Source organism: Drosophila takahashii, chromosome 2L (genome assembly GCF_030179915.1).
Source record: "Drosophila takahashii strain IR98-3 E-12201 chromosome 2L, DtakHiC1v2, whole genome shotgun sequence".
NCBI lineage: Eukaryota > Metazoa > Arthropoda > Insecta > Diptera > Drosophilidae > Drosophila > Drosophila takahashii.
In genome coordinates this window covers 24,177,974-24,200,638 of record NC_091678.1, presented here as the reverse complement: position 1 = coordinate 24,200,638, position 22,665 = coordinate 24,177,974, and the positions used below count along the sequence as shown (strand labels likewise).

At 37.4% G+C, this 22,665-nt stretch overlaps 2 protein-coding genes across 6 annotated transcripts; one reads left to right on the top strand and one right to left on the bottom strand.

Annotated features, from left to right (window-relative positions):
- Positions 1–2,897: 2,897 nt before the first annotated feature.
- LOC108063007 (uncharacterized) lies at positions 2,898–12,394 on the top strand. Of its 3 annotated transcripts, none has more exons than XM_017149922.3 (5): positions 2,898–3,091; positions 4,590–4,807; positions 5,104–5,595; positions 11,134–11,427; positions 11,490–12,394. In XM_017149922.3, the coding sequence occupies exons 2-5, from the start codon at positions 4,709–4,711 to the stop codon at positions 11,787–11,789; spliced, it is 1,185 nt and encodes a 394-aa protein (XP_017005411.2). In that variant the 5' UTR covers positions 2,898–3,091; positions 4,590–4,708; the 3' UTR covers positions 11,790–12,394. The 3 variants fall into 3 exon arrangements, with proteins under 3 accessions (XP_017005411.2, XP_017005410.2, XP_017005412.2); XM_017149921.3 differs by having other exon boundaries at positions 2,898–3,148; XM_017149923.3 differs by lacking the exon at positions 2,898–3,091 and adding an exon at positions 3,344–3,528.
- A 7-nt stretch (positions 12,395–12,401) lies between these two features.
- Positions 12,402–22,564, bottom strand: DIP-iota (Dpr-interacting protein iota). 3 transcript variants are annotated; one of them, XM_070211862.1, is made up of 6 exons: positions 22,517–22,564; positions 13,547–13,790; positions 13,043–13,398; positions 12,697–12,978; positions 12,565–12,636; positions 12,402–12,505 (listed from the first exon to the last, which is right to left on the bottom strand). In XM_070211862.1, exons 1-6 carry the CDS (start codon positions 22,539–22,541, stop codon positions 12,414–12,416), a joined length of 1,071 nt encoding a protein of 356 aa, XP_070067963.1. In that variant the 5' UTR covers positions 22,542–22,564; the 3' UTR covers positions 12,402–12,413. The 3 variants fall into 3 exon arrangements, with proteins under 3 accessions (XP_070067963.1, XP_017005408.2, XP_070067956.1); XM_017149919.3 differs by lacking the exon at positions 22,517–22,564 and adding an exon at positions 19,693–19,949; XM_070211855.1 differs by lacking the exon at positions 22,517–22,564 and having other exon boundaries at positions 13,547–15,050.
- Positions 22,565–22,665: the final 101 nt, after the last annotated feature.

Sequence of the window (22,665 nt, the reverse complement as noted above, 5' to 3'; positions counted from 1 at the left end):
AAACTGTGCCATCGAAAAAAAATTAGTGCTATTTTCGTGATCTAGGGGTCCAAAACTAATAGAATTTGCCATCAATTGCTGGGGAGCATTTCGGCTGTAAACTAGTGTTATTAAAAGTGCTATTTTTTTTGCGATCACAAAAAATCGTGATCAATTGAAAAATTTCGCGCCTACGATTTTTAAAAAAAATACTTTATTGCATTGTGCTTCCAAACTGTCTACATTATTTTTACACAAAATTAGAAATTGTACATTACATGTAGGGTAATAAAATATAAGTAAATAATTGAAGTAAGTTGGTTAAAAAAAAGATAGATGTCGCTTTTGTAAAATTCTAAAGAAGGAAAAGGTTTTCTCGTTTCATTCAAATTTTGTCAAATGAACGCCAATCTTTTCACCTTACAGACATTTTATCTTGGGAATAAAAAATTATGCGGCTGTTTGGTAATATACATTAATTTTCCAAGCAAACATAAATTAATAGGGTCTTCCCACAGAGCTCCATCCACCATCTACCATCCAATAACAGCTGACTAATAGGGTCTTCCCACAGAGCTCCATCCACCATCTACCATCCAATAACAGCTGACTAAAGAGCAGTTGCTCAGCTCAACATTCACGAAGGGGGATTTCAACTCGGGAAAACTGTCGAAAAATTGCGTTCTCCTAATTTTATTGTAGAATAATACAATAAATAGATTATGAAAATAGTTTAAAAACCTATCTAAACGTTTATTATATATGGAAGGAAAACCACAAAAATCAATGGAAAACTGCCTGTCGGAGTTGCTGCCATATATATCGCCATTTCAACAGGGAATTTAAAGCTTGCGACCCAGGTCGGCTCAACGTTCTGTAATATTTTAAAATTGGCGCCAGTTGATTTGTTTGCTGAGAGTAAGACCATGCTACATGCATTGCGGATGAACTCCGAAAACTTCGGTCACACTAAAAGATTAATATTTTTCGACTAGTAAAACTCTTAGCCGAACTGAGTATTAAGCCTAGCAACAGCAATTTAAAGCTTGCGACCTAGGTCGGCTAATCATTTTGTAATATTTCAAAATTGGCGCCAGTTAATTTGCTTGCTGAGAGTAAGACCATTCTACATGCATTGCGGATGAACTCCGAAAACTTCGGTCACCCTAAAATATTAATATTTTTCGACTAGTAAAACTCTTAGCCGAACTGAGTACTAGGCTTTATTCTTTGGGCCGCGGCTAAAGGCGTTCATCAGAATTCATCCGCTAAATCTAGTATTTTAGTGGTATTTTCTTACTATTTCAGGGGAATTCCCTAAACTGTTGAATTGCTGAATTGTTGAAAATTCAACAAAAAATTTCAGCAATTAAGGGAACGACCCAAAATGGTTCCTGTTGAATTTTCAAACAGCTGTTATTTGTTGAAAAATTTCAAGGAACTTAAAGCCTGTAAAATTTGATTTATTATTGCTAGTTACTGTCTAAAAGTGTTACCAAGGTAAAAAGAACCACAAATATGCATTCTGAGTTGATTTTAAAATAAATAATGCGTACTGGTGATAATAAAATGTTACAGAGTTGCCACGACTTTTAAAAAAAGGTGACAACTCTGGCTTTTCAGCAATTCAACAAAATTTTCAGGGGGATTCCCTAAACTGTTGAATTGCTGAATTGTTGAATTTTGGTCAGCTGTTAATCAGCTGTTCCATACAAAGTCAACTTTCAGAAATTTCAGCAATTCATCAGCCTCGGGGCTGCTGAAAATTTTGTTGAATTGCTGAAAAGCCAGAGTTGTCACCTTTTTTAAAAAGTCGTGGCAACTCTGTAACATTTTAGTATCACCAGTACGAATTATTTATTTTAAAATCAACTTAGATAGCATATTTGTAGGTATTTTTACCTTGGTAACACTTTGAGACAGTAACTAGCAATAATAAATCAAATTTTACATGCTTTAAGTTCCGTGAAATTTTTCAACAAATAACAGCTGTTTGAAAATTCAACAGGAGTCATTTTGGGTCGTTCCCTTAATTGCTGAAATTTTTTGTTGAATTTTCAACAATTCAGCAATTCAACAGTTTAGGGATTCCCCCCTTTCATCAGCCCCGAGGCTGTTGAATTGCTGAAATTTCTGAAAGTTGACTTTGTATGTAACAGCTGATTAACAGCTGACCAAAATTCAACAATTCAGCTTAAGCCTAGTACTCAGTTCGGCTAAGAGTTTTACTAGTCGAAAAATATTAATCTTTTAGTGTGACCGAAGTTTTCGGAGTTCATCCGCAATGCATGTAGCATGGTCTTACTCTCAGCAAACTAATTAACTGGCGCCAATTTTGAAATATTACAAAATGATTAGCCGACCTGGGTCGCAAGCTTTAAATTCGCTGTTGGAATGGCGATATGTATTGCAGAAACTCCTACAGTTTTCCATTGGTTTTTGTGGTTTTCCTTCCATTTATAAATTGTTATTGGCACACCGCTTCTGCACAAACACAGCCAAAGATTAAATTTTTTATTCTTTGGTCGGCGGCTAAAGGCGTTCATCGGAATTCATCCGCTAAATCTTGTATTTTTTTGGTATTTCCTTACCATTTCCTTAGCTCAACTGAGTACCGCGGTGAAAAAAGTCCCCGGCTAAAGGCTTTAGCTACCTATTTGCCTCTCGCTTACTCCTATGCTTAGCTAGCAGTTTTCGTGGTACTGAGTACTAGGCTTTATAATAAAAACGTAAAGGAAATAAACGTAAATATTAAAATTTAAAAGTATTACAATATCGCGCGAGGGTCTATTTGAAGCGGAGGTTTATCGGAAGCAGAAAAACCCCCTGTCTGAACCGGCTATTATCAGCTCAAACAGCTGACCGCCGAAATATGTTGGCGTTATGGTCGCCACACGGGCACACTGACAGTAACAGCTGCTCGCGGTTACAAGAACAAAAAGTGCAAAAGAAAAAGACAATTGTGCAATTGCTGCGCTGCGAAAAAAAAACAATTGAATAAAGAGCGCGCAACATTGTTGTTGCCCGACGGCGGGCGAGAAAGAGAGAGCGGATTAGTGGATTTAATTAAAAATATTCATCGCAGCAGGATGAAAAGCGCTTGGTGATACAGGTCGGATACTTGACGGCCGTCGCAGAATGCAGACTGTTTGGCTGTTGCATAAATTCCGTTAGTAATCTTAACTATTTCTGCCGCCTCTATTGTGGTTCTTGTTGTAGTTGTGCGCGTGTGCATTGTGTGTGTGTATGTGCCAGAGTACCTATATTAGCTTAGCGATATATTTATATTCCTAATTACAAACGTTGTGTTCTGTCGGCGGTCGCGTTGCCGAATTAAAAGTTTTAGTTTCCCATCGGCGGGCGGAGCTTATAGTCGCTAACAGTACATCGAACCAACGGTGATTACGTGCCACACGACGCACATCCCCCGAGCACACACACACAACACACCGCCATCACCTTGAAGTGCCTGTCGCAGTGACGGAATCGCTTCCTATTTATTTGCCGTTATTTTAACGGAACTTCTTACACTGAGAGAGTGGTGTCAAGGTAGCCGCAACGCAAATACATACAGACAAACAGCTGCGGTCAAAATATAAGTTGGTTTCGTTAAGATTGCAAATCGAGTGAATTTAAGCTGTTCGTTCTTACAGTGAAATATAAATATTCCCTTATTAAGAGTCTTAAAAATAACTTAATTTGTAAACAGTTTACAAAGTGAAAAAAATCAATTATCAGCTAATTTATTTCATTTAATAGATACAGCTGATTTTTTTGTACTCATAAATTTCGCGCTATAAATGTAATATTTTCCGTTTTCCAATAAATACAAAAGAGTAAAAGTGCACCTAAAACCTGAATTTTAAGTTTTATTGTTTTGAACCGTACTGTACATTGCATATGTTCATTGTACGAACATACATACGCACATATTTTTATGTTTATATGAGAGTCTGGGAAAGAAAAGTGTCGACAGCTGATAAGGCGGCGTCTTAATTGTTTTATTCAGTTGCACTTTGGACCATCTATAAAACTGAGCAAGGAATAATATTTGCGACATTGTGTTTTGCAATAAATACAAAATTTAATCGCTTCAATTGGCTTTATTTTTTTTTGCCGAAAATTTGCTTTGATCTTACGTTGTGTATTGCATCAGCTAATTTAACAGGAAATAACGTTTTAAATTGTTAATTAAAAATTATTTGTATTCCATCTGTTAATTAACATCAGTGAGTAATGCATATAAATAAGTGTGAAATTACAGATGATATACATAAGTGGTAATAATGGAAGCCAAGTAATAAACTGGTCGTGAAAAATTTACCTTTTTTAAACTACTTTAATACCTATGACCAAATTCCAAAATATTTAGTTTTTGTTGTTCTTCATACGCAAATATTCATTGCGGACTCTATTGAAATATGGGAAAAAATTTTTCTAAGCGTCCGTTCTATTTGATTCTATTATAAATCTGAATCAACCCCACTGTTTACATTTTCAATGTCTTCTTTTTTTTTTCTCCCTTAAACTCGCATGCGATAAAAATCTACCCAAGTATTACTTATGGCAACAACAAATAATGACTTTCTCCCTCTCTTTCCCACCCACAGACCAGGCGAACGGCACACACACATCACGTGTTTGACTCTGGCTACAAATTTGTGGCCCACGATCACGCGCATTCTCCCACCCACTCTCACTCCCGCCATCGATCTCTTTTGTGGTCGCGATGTTCTCTCTGCAGCAGTTGGTCAGAGCGACGTCGAACGGCGGCAGCGATCTCAGCCGGCTGCTGCGCAGCGTGACGTCAGGAGCTACAACCACACTGGTAAAAAAAATCGCATTTTATACCTAATGGACACCTAAATTTTTCTCATTGCTTAATATTCAAATATTTCAAATTAATTAAATTTAATTATTAAATGACCTTTTTTATTGATGTAAAAAATGTAAACCTTTTATTAACGAATTTTCTAGATATTTTGTAGTTACTTAGCTAGAATTGTAAAGATCAGAAAATATACCTAACAAATAGAGCTCATTTTGAATTAAAATTTCTATAACCAAAATTATTATAATTATTTTCCGCTGACCTAATCTGAAAAATTAAATTATTTTTTGTAGTGCACAGCGGCAGCTACAAAGCACTCTAGTCAAGCGAAGTTGGGCGACAGCGGCAGTCACGGTTCGCCCTCGCACACAAACGGTCGCAGTCACGGCGATTCAGAGTCGGATTTGGAGTCGGCGCACGGCCACGGCCAGAATATCTCAGCACATCAGTTCGCCAGGAAAATACTGCAGCAACGCAGCCAGGACATCCAGCGCCTCATTCACACGCAGTCAGGAACAGGACAGACCAGGGCCAAGTCCTCACAGCAACAACAGCAGCAGCAGACCGCCACCAAGTTCGCCATGTCATCGCTAGCGGCGGAACCCCTGCAGTCCCAGAAAGCGGATGAAATCACGGCCACCAAGGGAGGCGATGTAGAGACCCCGGGACTGGGAGCCTCTTGCCACGAGGTGGCATCCGCATCAGCCAGCGCCGGCAAGAAGCCCTGCTTCAGCACGGGGCTCGGCGAGATTCTTCAGTTCATGGAGCTCATCGGCAATCTCAAGGTATGTGAAACTGGTTTCCTAGCGCCTTTCCCTCGATTTCCCCTGCTCCACTCTCGCGTCATATGTTCCCATCGATTTTTCCCGAAGTCCTTTGTATTTTGACTAACTCTAGCTGTGAAGAGAAGCGTAATGTTAATTTTTCAAAATAATGTATTGAATTTTAAAATTTGTGTATGTAAAAGAGGAAGTTTCATATTGTAATATTTCCATTAAATTATGACTGACCTGACTTTCATAGTCGTCAATATAATTTAATTAGTTAGCAAGTTACTAAAATCAATGGGTTATAACTTCCATTTTTATATTATCAACGTATTTTTAATTGTTTTCTCTTATTGTTATTTAAATTCATGAAAGCAAAATCATATTTTAAGACATTTTCATAATTAATAAAAAAAATGATTAAGCTTTATCTTACAAAAAAAATATTACGAAACCTTTTGGTAGCCAAAATCCTTCGAATAATATACAAATCGCTATCAAAATATTTATAAAAAAACCCCGATCTCAAATAAAGCCAAACAAAAAATAAACAAATGTGTGAAGTCCAAAGCAAGTAAAACGAAAAGATTTATTTATTTACGTTTTGTATAATCAATTCCTTTTCGTCTGTACTCTTTAGCTTTATTTTGTTTTTTATTTTGTTTAGTATATTTGCAATGAGTCAAAATCTGCCAAGTGGGCCACCCCTGTTCCGAAGGTCCGATTTTCATCGAACTTTTTTACTTTTCCGGTTCACAACGAAAATATAAGAACTTCATTTGAACGGTTTTGCGAAATTTTGAGTTTTACCGGAGTTATAAGGGTCAAAACATGGCATTTTTGACACTTTTTCGAAAAAGTTGCACTCAGTCATTAATTCATAACTTCGGAACGGTATGAGATATCTTTATGATGTTTTCACTAATCGCTCAAGAATTATTATGGCTTTCCATAAAAAAATGTAAAAAAAAATCACAAAATTTTTTTCTTAAAAATAAATCAACATTTTTTTTTAGTTTTTATTTTTTTCAGTGTTCTTCACCAGCTATGGAGTTTAAAACCATTTGAAAATGAAGTTTGATTCATTACGAAAAAGATCCAAAAAAAAAAAAGAGTGGCCCGGCCAAAGGTTTTTCGCAATATCGATTTGAAGAAGGGCGCACAGCGGATTCCCATATAAAACGACAAAAAGTGCCTCATTGACAGCTGCAGTCGGCTGACGCTACGCGCGCAACGGCATGTGTTGACCAGCCAATTTTCACGAGCAAGCCGTTTTTGTATGGAAAACCGCTGTGCGCCCTTCTTTAAATCGATATTGCGAAAAACCTTTGGCCGGGCCACTCTTTTTTTTTTTTGGATCTTTTTCGTAATGAATCAAACTTCATTTTCAAATGGTTTTAAACTCCATAGCTGGTGAAGAACACTGAAAAAAATAAAAACTAAAAAAAAATTTTGATTTATTTTTAAGGAAAAAAATTTTTGATTTTTTTGTACATTTTTTTATGGAAAGCCATAATAATTCTTGAGCGATTAGTGAAAACATCATAAAGATATCTCATACCGTTCCGAAGTTATGAATTAATGACTGAGTGCAACTTTTTCGAAAAAGTGTCAAAAATGCCCTGTTTTGACCCCTATAACTCCGGCAAAACTCAAAATTTCGCAAAACCGTTCAAATGAAGTTCTTATATTTTCGTTGTGAACCGAAAAAGTAAAAAAGTTCGATGAAAATCGGACCTTCGGAACAGGGGTGGCCCACTTGGCAGATTTTGACTCAATGGTGTTGTATAATGTCAGCGGCAACCTCGCTCTTGTGTCCCCCTTGAACGAATTTTTATAGTCGCTTGCCAAGAAATATATATAATATATACGCATATTTGTAAATAATTGTACCTATATGTTTTGTTTCGATTTAATTTTAAAATTCTTTTTTTTTTATTTTTTTTTCGTTCTAATACTCAAGTAAAAAATGTATCTTAAATTAGCGATAGAAGCTCAGACAAAGTGCAAAGTCTACCCATAAAGAAATTATATCTTCAAACAAGCCACAGCTGTGTGCAAATCATATAAGCTGACAGAAGCAAAACAAATAGAGCCAAAGACATGAGCTCCACACGTTCTAGAATCATTAGACTTGCCTTTATCTTATCAGAATAGTTCAACCCATCAAGAGAATGACGAAAATCCTCTAGCACGGGGCTTGTTTTCTTATCGACAAGCTGCAGAAAGTGAATTGCTTTGTAATTTGAGCAGCTGCCCCAACGTCCATGGGTGAAAATGTCGTTAAAGTGAACTGATTGTGTGAATCGGCTAATCTCCGCAACAAAATTGCAAATAAATATACAAAACACACTCAGGCAAAGTTCCAAATGGCTCACGTGAGAAAGAATTTTGTTGTTTAGCTTTTTTCTACATATATTTTTTGGAATCATCGTGAAATTCAGTTCGAGCCCCACAAACAATGATAAACCGTCAGCATTGACGTAAGACGGGCAAAAGACTTGAATAAACTACAACAAAAATTTCCCAATAGCAGTTCTCTAAATTTTCTTTATTTTCTACTATATGTATATCTGATTGCATACAGAGCGTGCGAAAGCAACAAAAAAGAAAAGCAACGCGTGACTTTGATCTTGGCCTTCAAATTATAGATGCTATCTTCGAGGGTTTGTTTGAGGTATTATAGGTATATATATTCTAGATGTTTTCCAAACTGAGCGAAGAGAAACGATACATTGCTATTAGTATTGGAAATGAATGATTCTATTATTTTCTTTTCATTAGCTTATTAGTTGTATTGTCATTTTGATAAGTGTAAAGTAGATATGAACAATTACACTGGTCGACAAAAAAAAAGCCCAAGAATAAAAGCTACCAAACCTGAAAGGATTTTAGCTGTAGATTACTACCTCATACTTGGAAACTTTCTATCACGTCGAAGTTTTGAGAAATCCGTGGTCAAAGTTCCAAATTTTCGATTTTTAGGCACTTTTTGCGACTTAATAGTAAGAAAACCCTTCGCAGCCCAGAGCCACAATTTAGCGGAAAAGGTAATCAAATAAAAACACCTCTTAACGAGGTAAAAAACTAGTGACGACCGCACCTTCAACATACAAAAGTTTTGATATCAACATTTGTGACGAAAAATTATTACACTCGTCATTAAATAGACTTTCTAATATTTTCTCATTCGGCCCGCCCTAGCAAACTATTCCAGCATTTTTCCCTTCACAGGCATTTTCTATTGCAGCGTGCCGAATGAGAAAATATTAGAAAGTCTATTTAATGACGAGTGTAATAATTTTTCGTCACAAATGTTGATATCAAAACTTTTGTATGTTGAAGGTGCGGTCGTCACTAGTTTTTTACCTCGTTAAGAGGTGTTTTTATTTGATATCAGAAGTTTTTGTTTGTTTACATTTGCTCTCATAGGAGCTAATATATACATTTAAATTTAAATTGGTCAATCATAATTTTTAAACTATTGTATTTTAACAAGTTAAGTTAAAAAGGCGTTGAAGTATTTCAAAATACCTTTTAAACGAGGTATAGCACATGTCTGTACCTTTAGTAGTGCAGAACTTACAAACTAACGAAATTTAGCTATTTTTAGCTTTTTCCCGCTAAAGTAGCGGCTTTTTCCAAAAGTCGTAGAACAAAAGATTCCTATATGGAACTCTTAAGTGCAAATTTACTGATTCCATGACCCTAAAGTACAGTTCGGATACCCTCCCACAAAATTCAATACTCAGGGAGCGTTAATTGTTCGAGCTGGCAAAAGTGGCTATTTTCGTATAAAAATAACTTTTAAACGTGACTTTTTACAGTAATGTGTTATATACCAAAATTTAAGGAATCTCAAGGGCTATACAGTTTAAGGTTTTAAAGAAAATCGTTAGAGCCGTTTTTGAGAAAAATAAAAAAAAGCTAAAAAAAAGTTTTAAAAAATTGTCTTTTGTTCATATTTTTTTAATTATTACATTTACACAAATTGCATATAGAAGGCGTTTATAGCATTTAAAAATACCTTTCAAACGAGATGCAGCACAAGTCTGTAGCTTTAGTAGTATAGAAGTTACGGCTTTCCGATTTTTAGCTATTTATAGCTGTTTTCCCGCTAAACTAGCGAGTTTTTCCAAAAGTGGTAGAACAAAAGTTTTTTATATCGATGTGATGAACGTCATATAAAATTTTCAAAACTTAAAAAACATGTTTTGGACAAACTGACAAACTGACAAACTGACAAACTGACAAACTGACAAACAGAATTAAATTTTCATTTTGGGAAGACGAAGAAAATCTTATTTTGGCTATAACTTTTGAACGGAGCGTCGGATTTTGACAAACGACCCCTCATTCGACGGGTATTTTCAAAAGGAATACAAGTAAAATATTGCGAGGGGGCAATTATCCCCACCGGCCCCAACAGCTCCAAATTTCGAAATTTTCACTTTTTCACTTTCACCGCTCTCTCTCCCAAGCCAATTGATTTTCTTAGAGTCTTGGTATGCAATCCTGTTAGTTTTTGCAATACCTTTCGATAGGTGTATCATTCATTATGATCGGACCATCACAGTAGATTTTCATTTCTTCGTGTATATATAGTAGTCGCCTTCGCACACTCTCCTGGTGCGCTTCGTCACTACATGGACTGCCGACCATAGTGATTTGAACCTTTAACTTCAAGATTGTCCAATCACAAAGTTGGGCGACCTCTACTTCTTTAGCTACAATGGATTTTGCTGAAGTACTTTTTGTCACTTTTTTTCATCTATAGTAGCCTGATATTTTTAATGTATTGTATGTGTACGGGTCTCAGTTCAACAAGGAACCTGTTACCTGTCTATAGGAGCTTATTCAGTTGGTTTCTGTTAATAGATAAAAAACAAACCGTCAGATAAGGTCTTCGACTCACTACGTGACTACAAACTGATCGAACCAGCTAATCAATAATCCTGATAAGTCACGAGCGGATATGATTGCACCAGAATGCTGACTTCTTGCAGTTTAATTAAATCATATTAATTAGAATTAGGAAAAAACAATTATCAAAAAAAAAACAGCGAACGTCAATGACAATAAGCCTGCAACGTCTTTTGGACCTTGTTTGCCCCTCCGCCGGTTTCTATAAATACAACTTTTATTGATCAAATAGCAACAGTCTAGAACCACCCTCGCTGGCAGGTTTGGGTTGAAGGTCTGGGGCATGGGGCGCCAACCTTGATGTGTGCAACGAGCCAACCCGGCAACGATGTCACCAAAGTAGCGTCGTGTTTTTAATTAGCCAAAGTGCCAGTACGGATATCGGCTGTGTTTTCTATGTCCAATATAAAGAAAGCTTGGAACTAACTAAACAAAAGTATACCAGAAAAAAGCCAAAACTCACTATAATAAATTACTCATTAGTACATGTTTAATACAACATTGTTATATTTCGAAGTCTGGGCAAATCTTAGGACTTAGAAACTCTTTAATCATACATCCGTTTGCAATATTTGTTGAGTCAGCTCATATTATTCTTTGGCTAACCCGCTGTTTTTCCATTTTCGCTTACAGCACACAAAACGCACTGGATGGGTGCTGCGTGATGTCAACGACTGCGAATCGATTTCGGGCCACATGTACAGGATGAGCATGCTGACCTTCCTGCTGGACGGCAGCGAGGGCCTCAATCAGATCCGCTGCATGGAGCTGGCATTGGTACACGACTTGGCGGAGAGTTTGGTGGGCGACATAACGCCCTTCTGCGGGGTTTCCAAAGACGACAAGCGGGCCATGGAGTTTAAGGCGATGGAAGATATTTGCAAGCTGATCGAGCCTCGTGGAAAGCGCATTATGGAACTCTTTGAGGTGGGCTACTCAGCAAGATTCTCTTTCTCGTGGATAGTAGACTTATGTTATCCCATTTCCAGGAGTACGAGCATGGACAGACTGCAGAAAGCAAGTTCGTCAAGGATCTGGATCGCCTGGACATGGTTATGCAGGCTTTCGAGTACGAGAAGCGGGACAATTGCCTTCTAAAGCACCAGGAGTTTTTCGACTCAACGGAGGGCAAGTTTAACCATCCGTTCGTTAAGAAGTTGGTGAACGAGATCTACGAGCAGAGGGATGTCCTGGCCAAGGCCAAGGGAGCCACACCCCCGCCGGCCATTGAGGTGCCCAACATGGAGAGGTCCACGAAACTGGCCAACGGGCACGACGGCTCAAGTTGAGCGTTATTCTAGGAACCTGTCTTAGGCTAGCACATGAACACATCCTCATATACAAACCACCACGCTCTTAATTTGTAAGCCAATCCAACTAACAAACGTTAAGCCTACCTCGACACGCTCATAGTTAGATCTAACTTTTAACACACTAATTTATTGCGAAAGAAACGGAAAAGATGATACCGATGGGGAGTAGCTATCAATTAATATGAACAAACAAACACCTGTTGAACACGTCTCCTTAGTTCAATTTCCTTTAAGTTAAGCGTAAAGTTGCGGATCGAGTTTTATCTAATTATTCAATTGATCTGACTTAGAAACACAATTGTACATAACTAAAACGAATTGTAGTTTATTTTAAAAGTATAATGACCACTGACGAGGCGAACTATTGTGAATGTTGTCTTATAGCAATTTTATTCAAGCAGCCGAACTTATAAATCAAAATGTAAGACCAGAATCAAAATCAAAATACTTGGTTTTTAATAATTTGTTGGCACCTTACTTTTACCCTTGTATCGAACAATTGTCACCAAAATTAATATAACATTGTGAATTAGGAAATTAAAAAGAATGCAGTCACGCTGCAGACGTGGCTAAAAGACAAAGCACAAATTGTTTGATTGCTCACAAAATGGAAACTTTATTGGCGAAACACAGAAATATAATCCAAAGGTGTCGGAAACTGCAGCTCTTATCGGACACATTGGCTATGTATTCTGAAATAAATTACAGTTACTTATCTTTAAAGATTCCAGTATTCTTAGGACAAACAAACCTTCGATGACAATGAACTGGCTGTCGCGCGTGGAAGTTTGATGCGAGTGCTGACCATGCTTCTTGGCTTTATCTGCGGATTAATAGTGGCTTTGTTTATGGGATTATGTAACCGAAATCAGAACCGACTTACGATGCACTGTTATAATCCGATCTGTTTGGCCCACCGCATTCTTGGCCCTGCATTTGTACTCTCCAAAGTCTCGCTTCGTAATCGGACGCAGGGTGATCCGCATCACGATTCGGTGGACGTGATCTACTGTGACCGACTCATAGGAACCTCCTTGCAGCAATTCGGAGCCCCTCAGCCAGAAGTTTAACGACGCGGGCTGCGATTCTGTGATGCACTCCAGCGTCAGCTTCTGGCCCAGACCCACGTAGATGGTGTCGTATCGAGTCCAGATTGTCGGAGCAACTGCATGGGGTATGAAAATGGGGTTCATTTAATAATATAGAATGATTGAAAGAATCTCACTTACAGTTGACCACCAACATGACGCGTTTGCTCACTGTGGGTGGCACACCGTTGGAGGCGATGCAGAGGTAGGCGCCCATGTGGGAACGCTGCACCTGCCACAGCGTGAGATTCTGACCTTCCACGCTGTACACCTCCAAATCGCCATCGTCTGAAAGCAAGAGCGGAGCCGATTCCTCTCGACGCCAGGTTATGGTGGGCAAAGGAACTCCTGTCGCACTGCAAGTGAGGGTGACGTTATCTCCCGTGGTACGAACCACATCCTGACTGGTTTGGTAGTCCACAATATCGGGTGGGACCACCACATCCAGGTAGCCCATTTGGCTCTTCATGGGATCTGTGTTGATTTGGCACATGTACCTATTTAAGAGAAAAGGTATTCAAATTCATTTAATACCATTAAAGAAAACAAACATAAAAATTGACAAATGAAAATAATAATTCAAAAATATATGTATAATGCGTTTTTAAGATACAAATAGAACTTATTCGATTTATTATATCGTACCATCCGCGATCCGATTCCTGGACGTCGCGGATTTTCAGCTGCCATATGCGATGCTCTGTGTGGGAGATGGCGATGCGATGGTTCTTGGTGATGACATGGTTCTGGATGCTCAGAATGGTCTGCGTGTCCACTCGCAGCCAGGCCACCTTGAAGCTAACTAAATCGTGGACTATACACGTGAGCAACGCATCCCGTCCCACGGGAACTGTTGAATTGTTGATGGGTCCGCTGAACTTGGGATCCGCTGGAAAGGATGAAGATGACACCAAACGCAATTGGTTGACATTTATGGCTTTCATCATTAGGGCGCTAAATGGGGCGGACACAGTACAACTTCTGGGCGCCTTTTGGGGTGGTTTATGGGGCTTGCAAATGTTAGGCACTGGCATTTGGTCTATCCCCATTTCAGGGAACTCGGGCGAACAAATTTAATTCAATTAGAAAATAACCTTTTTTAATGTGTGGCTTTTTTAATCCACAGTTATCAGGATAATTATTTCATTTCGTTTTCTCACACATTTCTGCGTGTGTCTGCAGAATGTCAACAGCCTAAGCTGAAAATGTTCAACACTTGCCAGATGGCCCGCCAAAATGGTCAAGGATATTTAAAATTGCTCAACGGTCATAAATTTGTTGAGGTTAACATTAAGCCGAGACAGCAGCAAATAATCCAACAATTAGGGAAATTAACTGTTTATTAGAGATGGCAGCTACTTTTTCGTTGTCAAACCTAACAACATAGATTTAAAAGAACCATTTTTAAAGATTTCTTACCTAAAATTATTTGCCTTCATGTCAATTTTATAAGAATAATAATTCAATCCTTAAATTCCACGAAAAGATATAAGATAAAAAGAGATGTCCTATCAATAGCACTATGCAACATCATAAATGTACCCTGATAGATGCTACACTCAAAATAAATTTAACCCTAAATTTTAGAAAATCGCCCTAAAAATTTCTTTTTTCTAAATACAAGAAAGTTATTTCTAAATCTAAGGAAATTTTTCTTAAGTCAAGAAAGTTTTTCTCAAATCTAGGAAGTTTTTCTTAAATGTAGAAAATGGTTACCATGAACTAAAATCACCCTAAAATCTAGAAAAAATGTCCTAAACTTTAGAAATTATTTTCTGAAAAATAGAAAGGCAAACGAAAATAATAAAATATTTTGGCAACACCTTTTCTAAAAATTAGTGCCCTAACCCTAAAATGAAACCAACCCTAAATAATAGAAACATTTTCTAAAAAGTAGAAATTTTTTCTAAAAAATAGAAATATTTGTTTTCACATGCTCTGGCACACCAAAATGTTCAATGCCAGAACTTGTCAACTGCCGGCCGGCTGTACCCGTGGCGCAGAAGGTTAAAGCACTTGGTTAGCAATCGAATCGACGCGGGTTCGAGTCCCAGAGCAAATTTTTTTTACCTTTTTTTTTTTAATTTTTTTTTTAATGTTATTTTATTTTTCTTTTTATTTATTTTTTTACTTTTTTTTATTCCTTTTTTTATTGATGGCAAGCGGTAAACTGAAAATAATTAGGTTTATATTCAGCTATTTACTATATACTACACATAATATAAATTGCGTTAGCATAAATATATACATATGTATGTATATACGTATGTAAATAAGTAAAACGCGAATGGTCAAAATTATGCAATTGGTATTCAAATGTGTTGTCCGCTTCACCCTTTACATACTATGCTCGGTTTGCCACAACAAATTTATGTGCTACAATGGCCCAGTATGTAGGCCGTTCGCTCCTCGCGCGGGAGACCCGGGTTCGATTCTCACGACGGACAAGTAAAAATTGTAAGTTTTTTTCATGAAGATAAAATATTAACTAATCATAATTTATACATTCCCCCATTCCCCCGCAGTCCCGTAGTCCACATTTACAACCACATTTGGCTTTGGTTACATAAGAAATCTAAGTGCAAATACATAATAATAAATACATAACCTTTAACATTCACAATATACAAGACACACAACGCCTGCATATGTACATAGGGAGGAGTACATAATATAAACGTATATACAAAAAAAATCATGATTGAACATGTTTTTTTGTTTTGTTTTTAATTTCTATTTTTTAGGAAAATTTCCTACTTTTTAGAAATTTTTGCCCTTAAATTTAGTAAAATTACCCTAAAATTTAGAAATATGACGTCAAAAAAAATCAAAAATATAGAAAAATGTGACCCTAAAATTTAGGGCTAGCTTGTCTTGAAGACAAAAGTAGGGCGATTTCCTTGACTTTAGGGTTAATTTTATTTTGAGTGTATTGTTTTAAATTCCTAACGAATTCCCAAGTTTAACTTCGTTGTGCTAAGAATCCTTGCGTCGTGGAACTTTTTGAAAAACGCAGTATAACTCGGGAACTCGTAACAAATTCAAAACAATAGCATCCATTAAAATAAATTTAAAAAGCATTAGTTTTGTAACACAGTGTAGTTATTGATATATCCATCATTGATTCATCTTTCTCATAATGGTTGGGAAGTTAACAATTAATTTATTTTCGAACTGCTGAAGTTCAAACCCTACTCTTCAGGTACATTTTTGATTTGGCTCAACTTGAGTCCCATCGCAATCATTTCCATTCAAACTGCCCAACCGCAAGACTTCGACATTTGCCGTCAGCCAACTTAACCACCAGAGTTCCGACCGCAAACCGACCTCAGACCATCGCAAACACAACGCCGGGAAGGAGGCAGGAAAAATGGAAAAATCGCATCACATGCCTAACAAGTAGCATGACTTTGTGGCGAGGAGACGAGCTATTCGGCGGCTTCTCATTCCACACACCACAAATACCTAAATTACAATTATGAGCAAATAATAACCCGAAAAAATGCAAAAATCTAATAGAGCGGTTTGGGGCCGGTGGCAGTACCTGGAAAATTGTAAAAAGCTGGCTACACCTTTACATTTCGCCCCCTCCCCACGAATTGATTGCGTTGCGGGTGTGGGCGGGTCTCCACCAAACTAGCATCAAATTGGGGGAGCCTACGATGCCATGCCATATAGCCTATAATTTGCGATTATGTTTGGGTCTGGGCCCTGGGCAAAGTAGGGTGTTTTGGGTCCGAGTCGGTGTTCGGGTTCCGTTCCGCCTTTCGTCCCTTTAAATGTGAGAGACGCCATTGTTTGACTGCCTTCAGTTGATATGGTTTCTGTTTTTGTTGTTATTGCAATTTGGCTATTGCATGTTTGCATATTGAAACATTCCGAAGAAAGGGACGAGCGAGACCTTTTAAACCATAGAGCACATCGTATTTGCACTGAGGATAAAAATTCTGTTTCTGCAGAATGTCCACAGTTGAAGGTGTCCTAAAAATCAAATTTAGAGGTTCTTACACACAAAAAAATTTGCTTGGTAAAATTGACCAACAAAGATAGTTGCGTAACTATTAAAATAGTTACGTGTATTTTGTTTTTGCTTTGGGTTTGTGTCCTTGCTAATTGTGTGTATTTGTTGTTGTGAAAGTGACTATTTACTTAGTAGAATTGACAATTTTGCTGGTTGGGGCCTGTTTGACAATTATTACAGTTGATTTTACCAAGTTTTTTTTTTGTGTGTAGGATCTTACCATTTATAAATCTTGATCTCATTCTTTATAAAAGCAGATATGATAGAAAAAGAGATTTGAAAATCAGGAAAAATTGATTATTTCTTATAATAGGTATTTGTTTCTCTCCTTGAGATAAGGTCAGTTCTAACGGGTTCAAAGTCTTTCCATTTTCATATTATATTTTATCTGGGAAAATAAATGATTTCTTTAAATTTCTTTAAATCGAACTTCTTTATAAGACAAGATTTTAAAAAGTTCAAAGTCTTCTTCTTATTTGAAATCCCTTTAACCTATTTGTTAATTATTTTGAGTGTATAAACATAAGGCCTTTCTTACTTATATATATTTTGTAATGCAATTTCGCGTTTAACTTTTTCGCCACCACACGCCTTTGTTGTTGGCGCTTTTTATAGAGGAAATTGACTATGAGTTGTTAAATATATTCCTGTTTTCTTGCACGATTTGTATCGCTGGCCAAAGGCTTAAGTCGTAATTTCCCCGTGAAGTCCCTGCAAATCCGGCCGAGTCCCTTACCCACGCCGTTGAACTTGAAACGGAAAGTGAATGTCCTGTCTCCTGTTAGACACTCCAACCGTCTGCAGGCGAGTGCAGGCGAAAAGAATCACAATCAGCACGCAATGTCTGCCAAAAAAAAAATGGTAAAAACATGGAAAATAACCCACTGCAGTGCCTGTAAGACCCGCAACTCCCACCCAAAAACGCGGCACTTCAGCGGCACAAACCACCAGCCACGAATAGAAAAATGAAAATAACGCAGAGTGCAATAGGAATAGGAAAACGTCGCCTTTCCGCGACTGTCTGTCTGCCTGCCCGCTGTGAAGGGGGTGGTGGGTGGTTGGGAGCTTCGTTTCGGTTTTGGGGCGGAACATCGTGGGGTGCATCACTCCTTTTGAGCCACTTCTCACTTTCTTATCGCACGCTGCGGCTAGTCTGCCAATATTTATGTTTATTTTGCATCTGGCACATTGATTTAAATAACGAATTTCCAATTTTGATATATTTATCGCACTTGGCTCGCCAAAGTCAAGGAAAATTTGTTTTGTTTTTTGCCGACCATTTTCCCTGGCGGAAGTTACCCCTCGTTACTCTTCCGCAGCTCTCCTCCGGAAACCCCTACGCCATGTCTGGTCTGGTCTGGGGAATATGTTGGCCACAGTTTATTCACTTATGGACTCGTTGGACTTCCGATTACCAGCTGCCTCCATTTTATCCGCTGCTGCTGGTATTTATAACGCTTTTCGTTAGCACTCTGGTTTTAGATAGTTTGCAGTCAATTAGCTGCGCCTTTTTGGAGTACAAAGGCTTAGCTTGTAGACAGGTTAAAATCTAATTGTTCTAGTTAATTACTTTCGAATACTGCGGCTTCAAATCCAGCATATTTAGTGCCGTTTTCTCGTCCCTTTGATAAATTTAAAGTAGGGTTTAAGCCTGGAAATCGAATGGGAAGTCATGGCTTATATTTTGCTTTAAATTTTACAGGGGGACGAGAAGACGGTCCTTAAAATATGAAATTTAAGGCACTATTAACATTAATAAAACAAGAGAGAACGCTATAGTCGGGTTGTTGTCCCGACTATCTAATACCCGTCACTCAGCTAAAGGGAGTGCGAACGCTGTGTCGGGTTGGTGTCCCGACTAATAATCGTAACTCAGCTAAAGGGAGTGCGAGGGAGATAGATATATAATTTTTGATTGCGTATAACTTTTTAATGAATGGTCCGATTTGAAAAATGTCTTCTACATTTCGATAGGTATAAATATACACAACAAAATTGCATTTATACTTCTCGGAAATCTTTAAAGATGTGGGCGCAGGACCCATTTTAAAATCGTTAGTGGGCGATTGTGGGCGTTAGAGGGGGCGTGGCGCTCGGCTAAAATAAACTTGCGCTGCGTAGGAAGCCAAAGAATATGTGTGGGAAATCTCAACCTTCTAGCTTTTGTAGTTTCTGAGATCTCAGCGTTCATACAGACGGACAGACGGACAGACGGACATACTTACATACTTACATACTTTTGCACGAATCTAGTATACCCTTTTACTCTACGAGTAACGGGTATAATTAATAAATAAAATAAATCAACATTAAATGTTTTATCAAAGAAACAAATCAACTTCTAGCGGCTGTAAAATGAAAAAAATGGTAAATATTTATAAATTGTTGCGAATTGTTTTTCCTTTTAAACAATTAATGTTTAAGGTCCAAGTTACAATGCGATAAAAATACCTAAGGAAGCGCCATAATTAATTTTTTTTTTTCAAAAAATGTAAACTCTTTAATTGCAATTGCAAAAATGTAAAAGCAAAAAAATATATTTTTCAGCTTTTCCAGTAAACGTAAATTATACATGGCAACAGTATGCATCCACCACATATGTCATTTAAATGCGTTTCTTAAATTCCTATTTAAATAATAAGTTACTGGAATGGAAAGGTCCGACTCTTGTCATAATTGGCCTTCATTTACCAGTCCATTGAAAATCGTTAACTATTATCTATCCGCTGTATTTATATCTTTAAGGATCCTACATTTCCGGTCGACTTACAATTATTCAACTCCGAGAAGCTGGCCCGGCTGAGGCACAGACACTGCATGAGCAGGAGCCAAGTGCTGCCGGGGAATCGCCTACTCATATTCACAAATTCAACCGCGACCAAAGTGCCAAACTTTGAAAATATTGTTTCGCCCTCTCTTTTTTATTTTGCCACTTTCACTGGCCAAATAGCCCAAGTTGAACTTCCGCTGCACTAGTGCAAATTTATTTTTTCCGGTCTTTGGATAAAGTTTTCCTTTCCGCCGATTGCCGTGGACAGACGTCCGCGCACTCTTACAACTGGCCGCGAACTGCGAGCGGAGCTGATAATCAAGTGTCAAAAATTATATTCAAAATTCAAATGCTGCCTGGCGTTGCGCATGTGTCCTGCGGCCTTGCGAGGATGGGTGGCTGAATGGGTGGGTGGGCTAGGTGGTTGGGCAGTAGCCAAGGTGCCCCGCAGCCAAAAGACGGAGATGGAGGTATGCAATAGTAAATGTTTCATTCATAAAGCGCCCGGCGCAACATATTCATATGCACGTGACGTGTTGCCGAGGGAAAGTGACACCACATTGGTATTTGAGGGAGGTGGGTGGAAGTTGAAGGGGCGGGCATCATCCCCTTGCCAACTCCAACTACAAAACTCTACCAATACCATTCTAATTAACCCCGAAATTCCGCACATCTCCTGCTAAACTTTCACCTGTCTTCGCATCCTTTGGCATCCTGCCATTTCTGCCACTCGTGCACTTTTCCAACTGGCTCGGTTTGCATGTGTGAGCTTTTTAATAAGTTAGCAATAAGTTCGCTCCGCTATTTGCGCACAATTAGCGCTTTTCAATAGCGATAACAATAATGATAATAAGCAAGCGGAATTTGCTTGATTGTTGTTTTCTCTGGGGGCCCATCTTTTGCTGGCACAAGCAAGATTCTCACGCCGTTGGTAGGAAAGAGCTCTACTTACTTGTTTTCTTGTATTTGGACTCTGTCTTTATAGTATAAGGATTTCGAACGTTATTGGAGTGAACGTGTTTTTTTTACAGACTTGAGTATATTAAGTCGGTAATATTTTTGTTTCCTGTCCTGTTTACATGCTTTGTTTGCTCCGATCTATAACATAGATCATTATTCATGAATATGAATCATATCAGTTGCGAGAAAAAAATAATAGCAGCACTTCGCCACAGGTTTATAATTATCAAAGTAAAATTGTAAGAGTTGCTTTTTAAAAAATGGTTTTAAATCCCAAAATATATATATACCCTTGCAGAGGGTATTATAATTTCAGTCAGAAGTTTGAAACGCAGTGAAGGAGACGTTTCCGACCCCATATATTCTTCATCAGCATCACTAGACGAGTCGATCTAGCCATGTCCGTCTGTCCGTCTGTTTCTACGCAAACTAGTCTCTCAGTTTTTGAGCTATCGGAATGAAACTTTCTCAAAAGTATTCTTTCTATTGCAGGTAGTGTAAATGTCGGAATCGACCGGATCGGACAACTAAATCTTATAGCCCCCATAGGAAGGATCGGAAAAAATACGTTGAAAAAATTCTAACTTCGGTGTTTTCTCAAATATTACCTTCTACTCTTGGGAATATTATTTTTTATATATTTCTGAATTTCGAATTAAATATTTAAAAAATCGGATCACTTTATCATATAGCTGCCATAGGAACGGTAGAAAAATTAAATGGAAATCATTAGGAAAAAATTATATCTTTGATGATTTTTATAACATTCTCTTCTACTCTGGGATATGACTATTTTTAAATATTTCCAAATGTTGATTTTAATTTTAAAAAGATCGAACTGATGTATCATATAGCTGCCATAGAAACTATCGAAAAATTAATGTGAAATAATAGGAAATTTAACATTTTTGCGATTTGTAAATTAATAGAATGATCTGCAAGGGTATATAAGCTTCGGCTGGCCGAAGCTAGCTTCCTTTCTTGTTTTTTTTTTAATTTTAGGATTTGTTTAACAAATTACGAGTCATTATCATTTTATTTTAAAAGAATACATTTAGTTATAATTTTTTAATACAGGTAACTAAAGATTTAATTACTTATTGGCAAGGATTATTGGATTAAGGACTTGTAGCCAATACATGCATTTTTCTCGGTTTTTCATCATTATTTTGCTAAAATAATTGACTTGGCTAAAATAAAATGTATTAAGCTTAAATAAAGTAGAAACGATGAAAGCCAAAAGTATAGAACATCTTATAATACAATATAACAGGAATTACGAAATGCTACCAATATTTTGTTTATACAATACTGACCTTAAAAAATATTAAATATATTAATTCCTTTGATACATTATTACCACTTTCCTGTCCAACCCATCTGTTGTGCATGCCTATAAAGATAAACTGTGCACATGATCTATTTTAATATTATTTTTCGTTATGCTGAATTTTCTAGGTTTAAATCGAAAGTGTCCGTTATGTATATTACGCGCAGTGCTACCAGACGGTCAAAATAAATTGATTTCGTTTTCGATGGTTCGTTTCTTGGCTAATCGTGTATAATGTCAAATGTTATGTAAAAAATTTAAGACTCTTTAAGAAGAAATATCTACATCGAACTTCCGACGAAGCATTCTGGACTCCATGCTCCACCAGGATCCCGTATGACCCGCTGCGACTTACCGAAATCTGACCTTACCCAGAAGACCTCCGGCCTTTCGATCCGGAAGGTGTCATACCAGGGTCCAGAAAATCACCACACTGATAAAAAAATCCAAAGATTCCATATTTAATACAAATATTTTTCGCTTTGATTTTCATCCATTGAGGTTTTTATTAAATTTAAATATGTGCATATTCACTTTTTTTCAATATTAAATGTGCCATAACGCCCGAGGGCGTTATCCATTTACTTGGATCACACTACACCCACTACTAAGCTGATTACCGAAGAAGTTACGGTACGCGTTTCAAATGAACCGAGTAAATTATTTTAAAAGAAATTACTTCA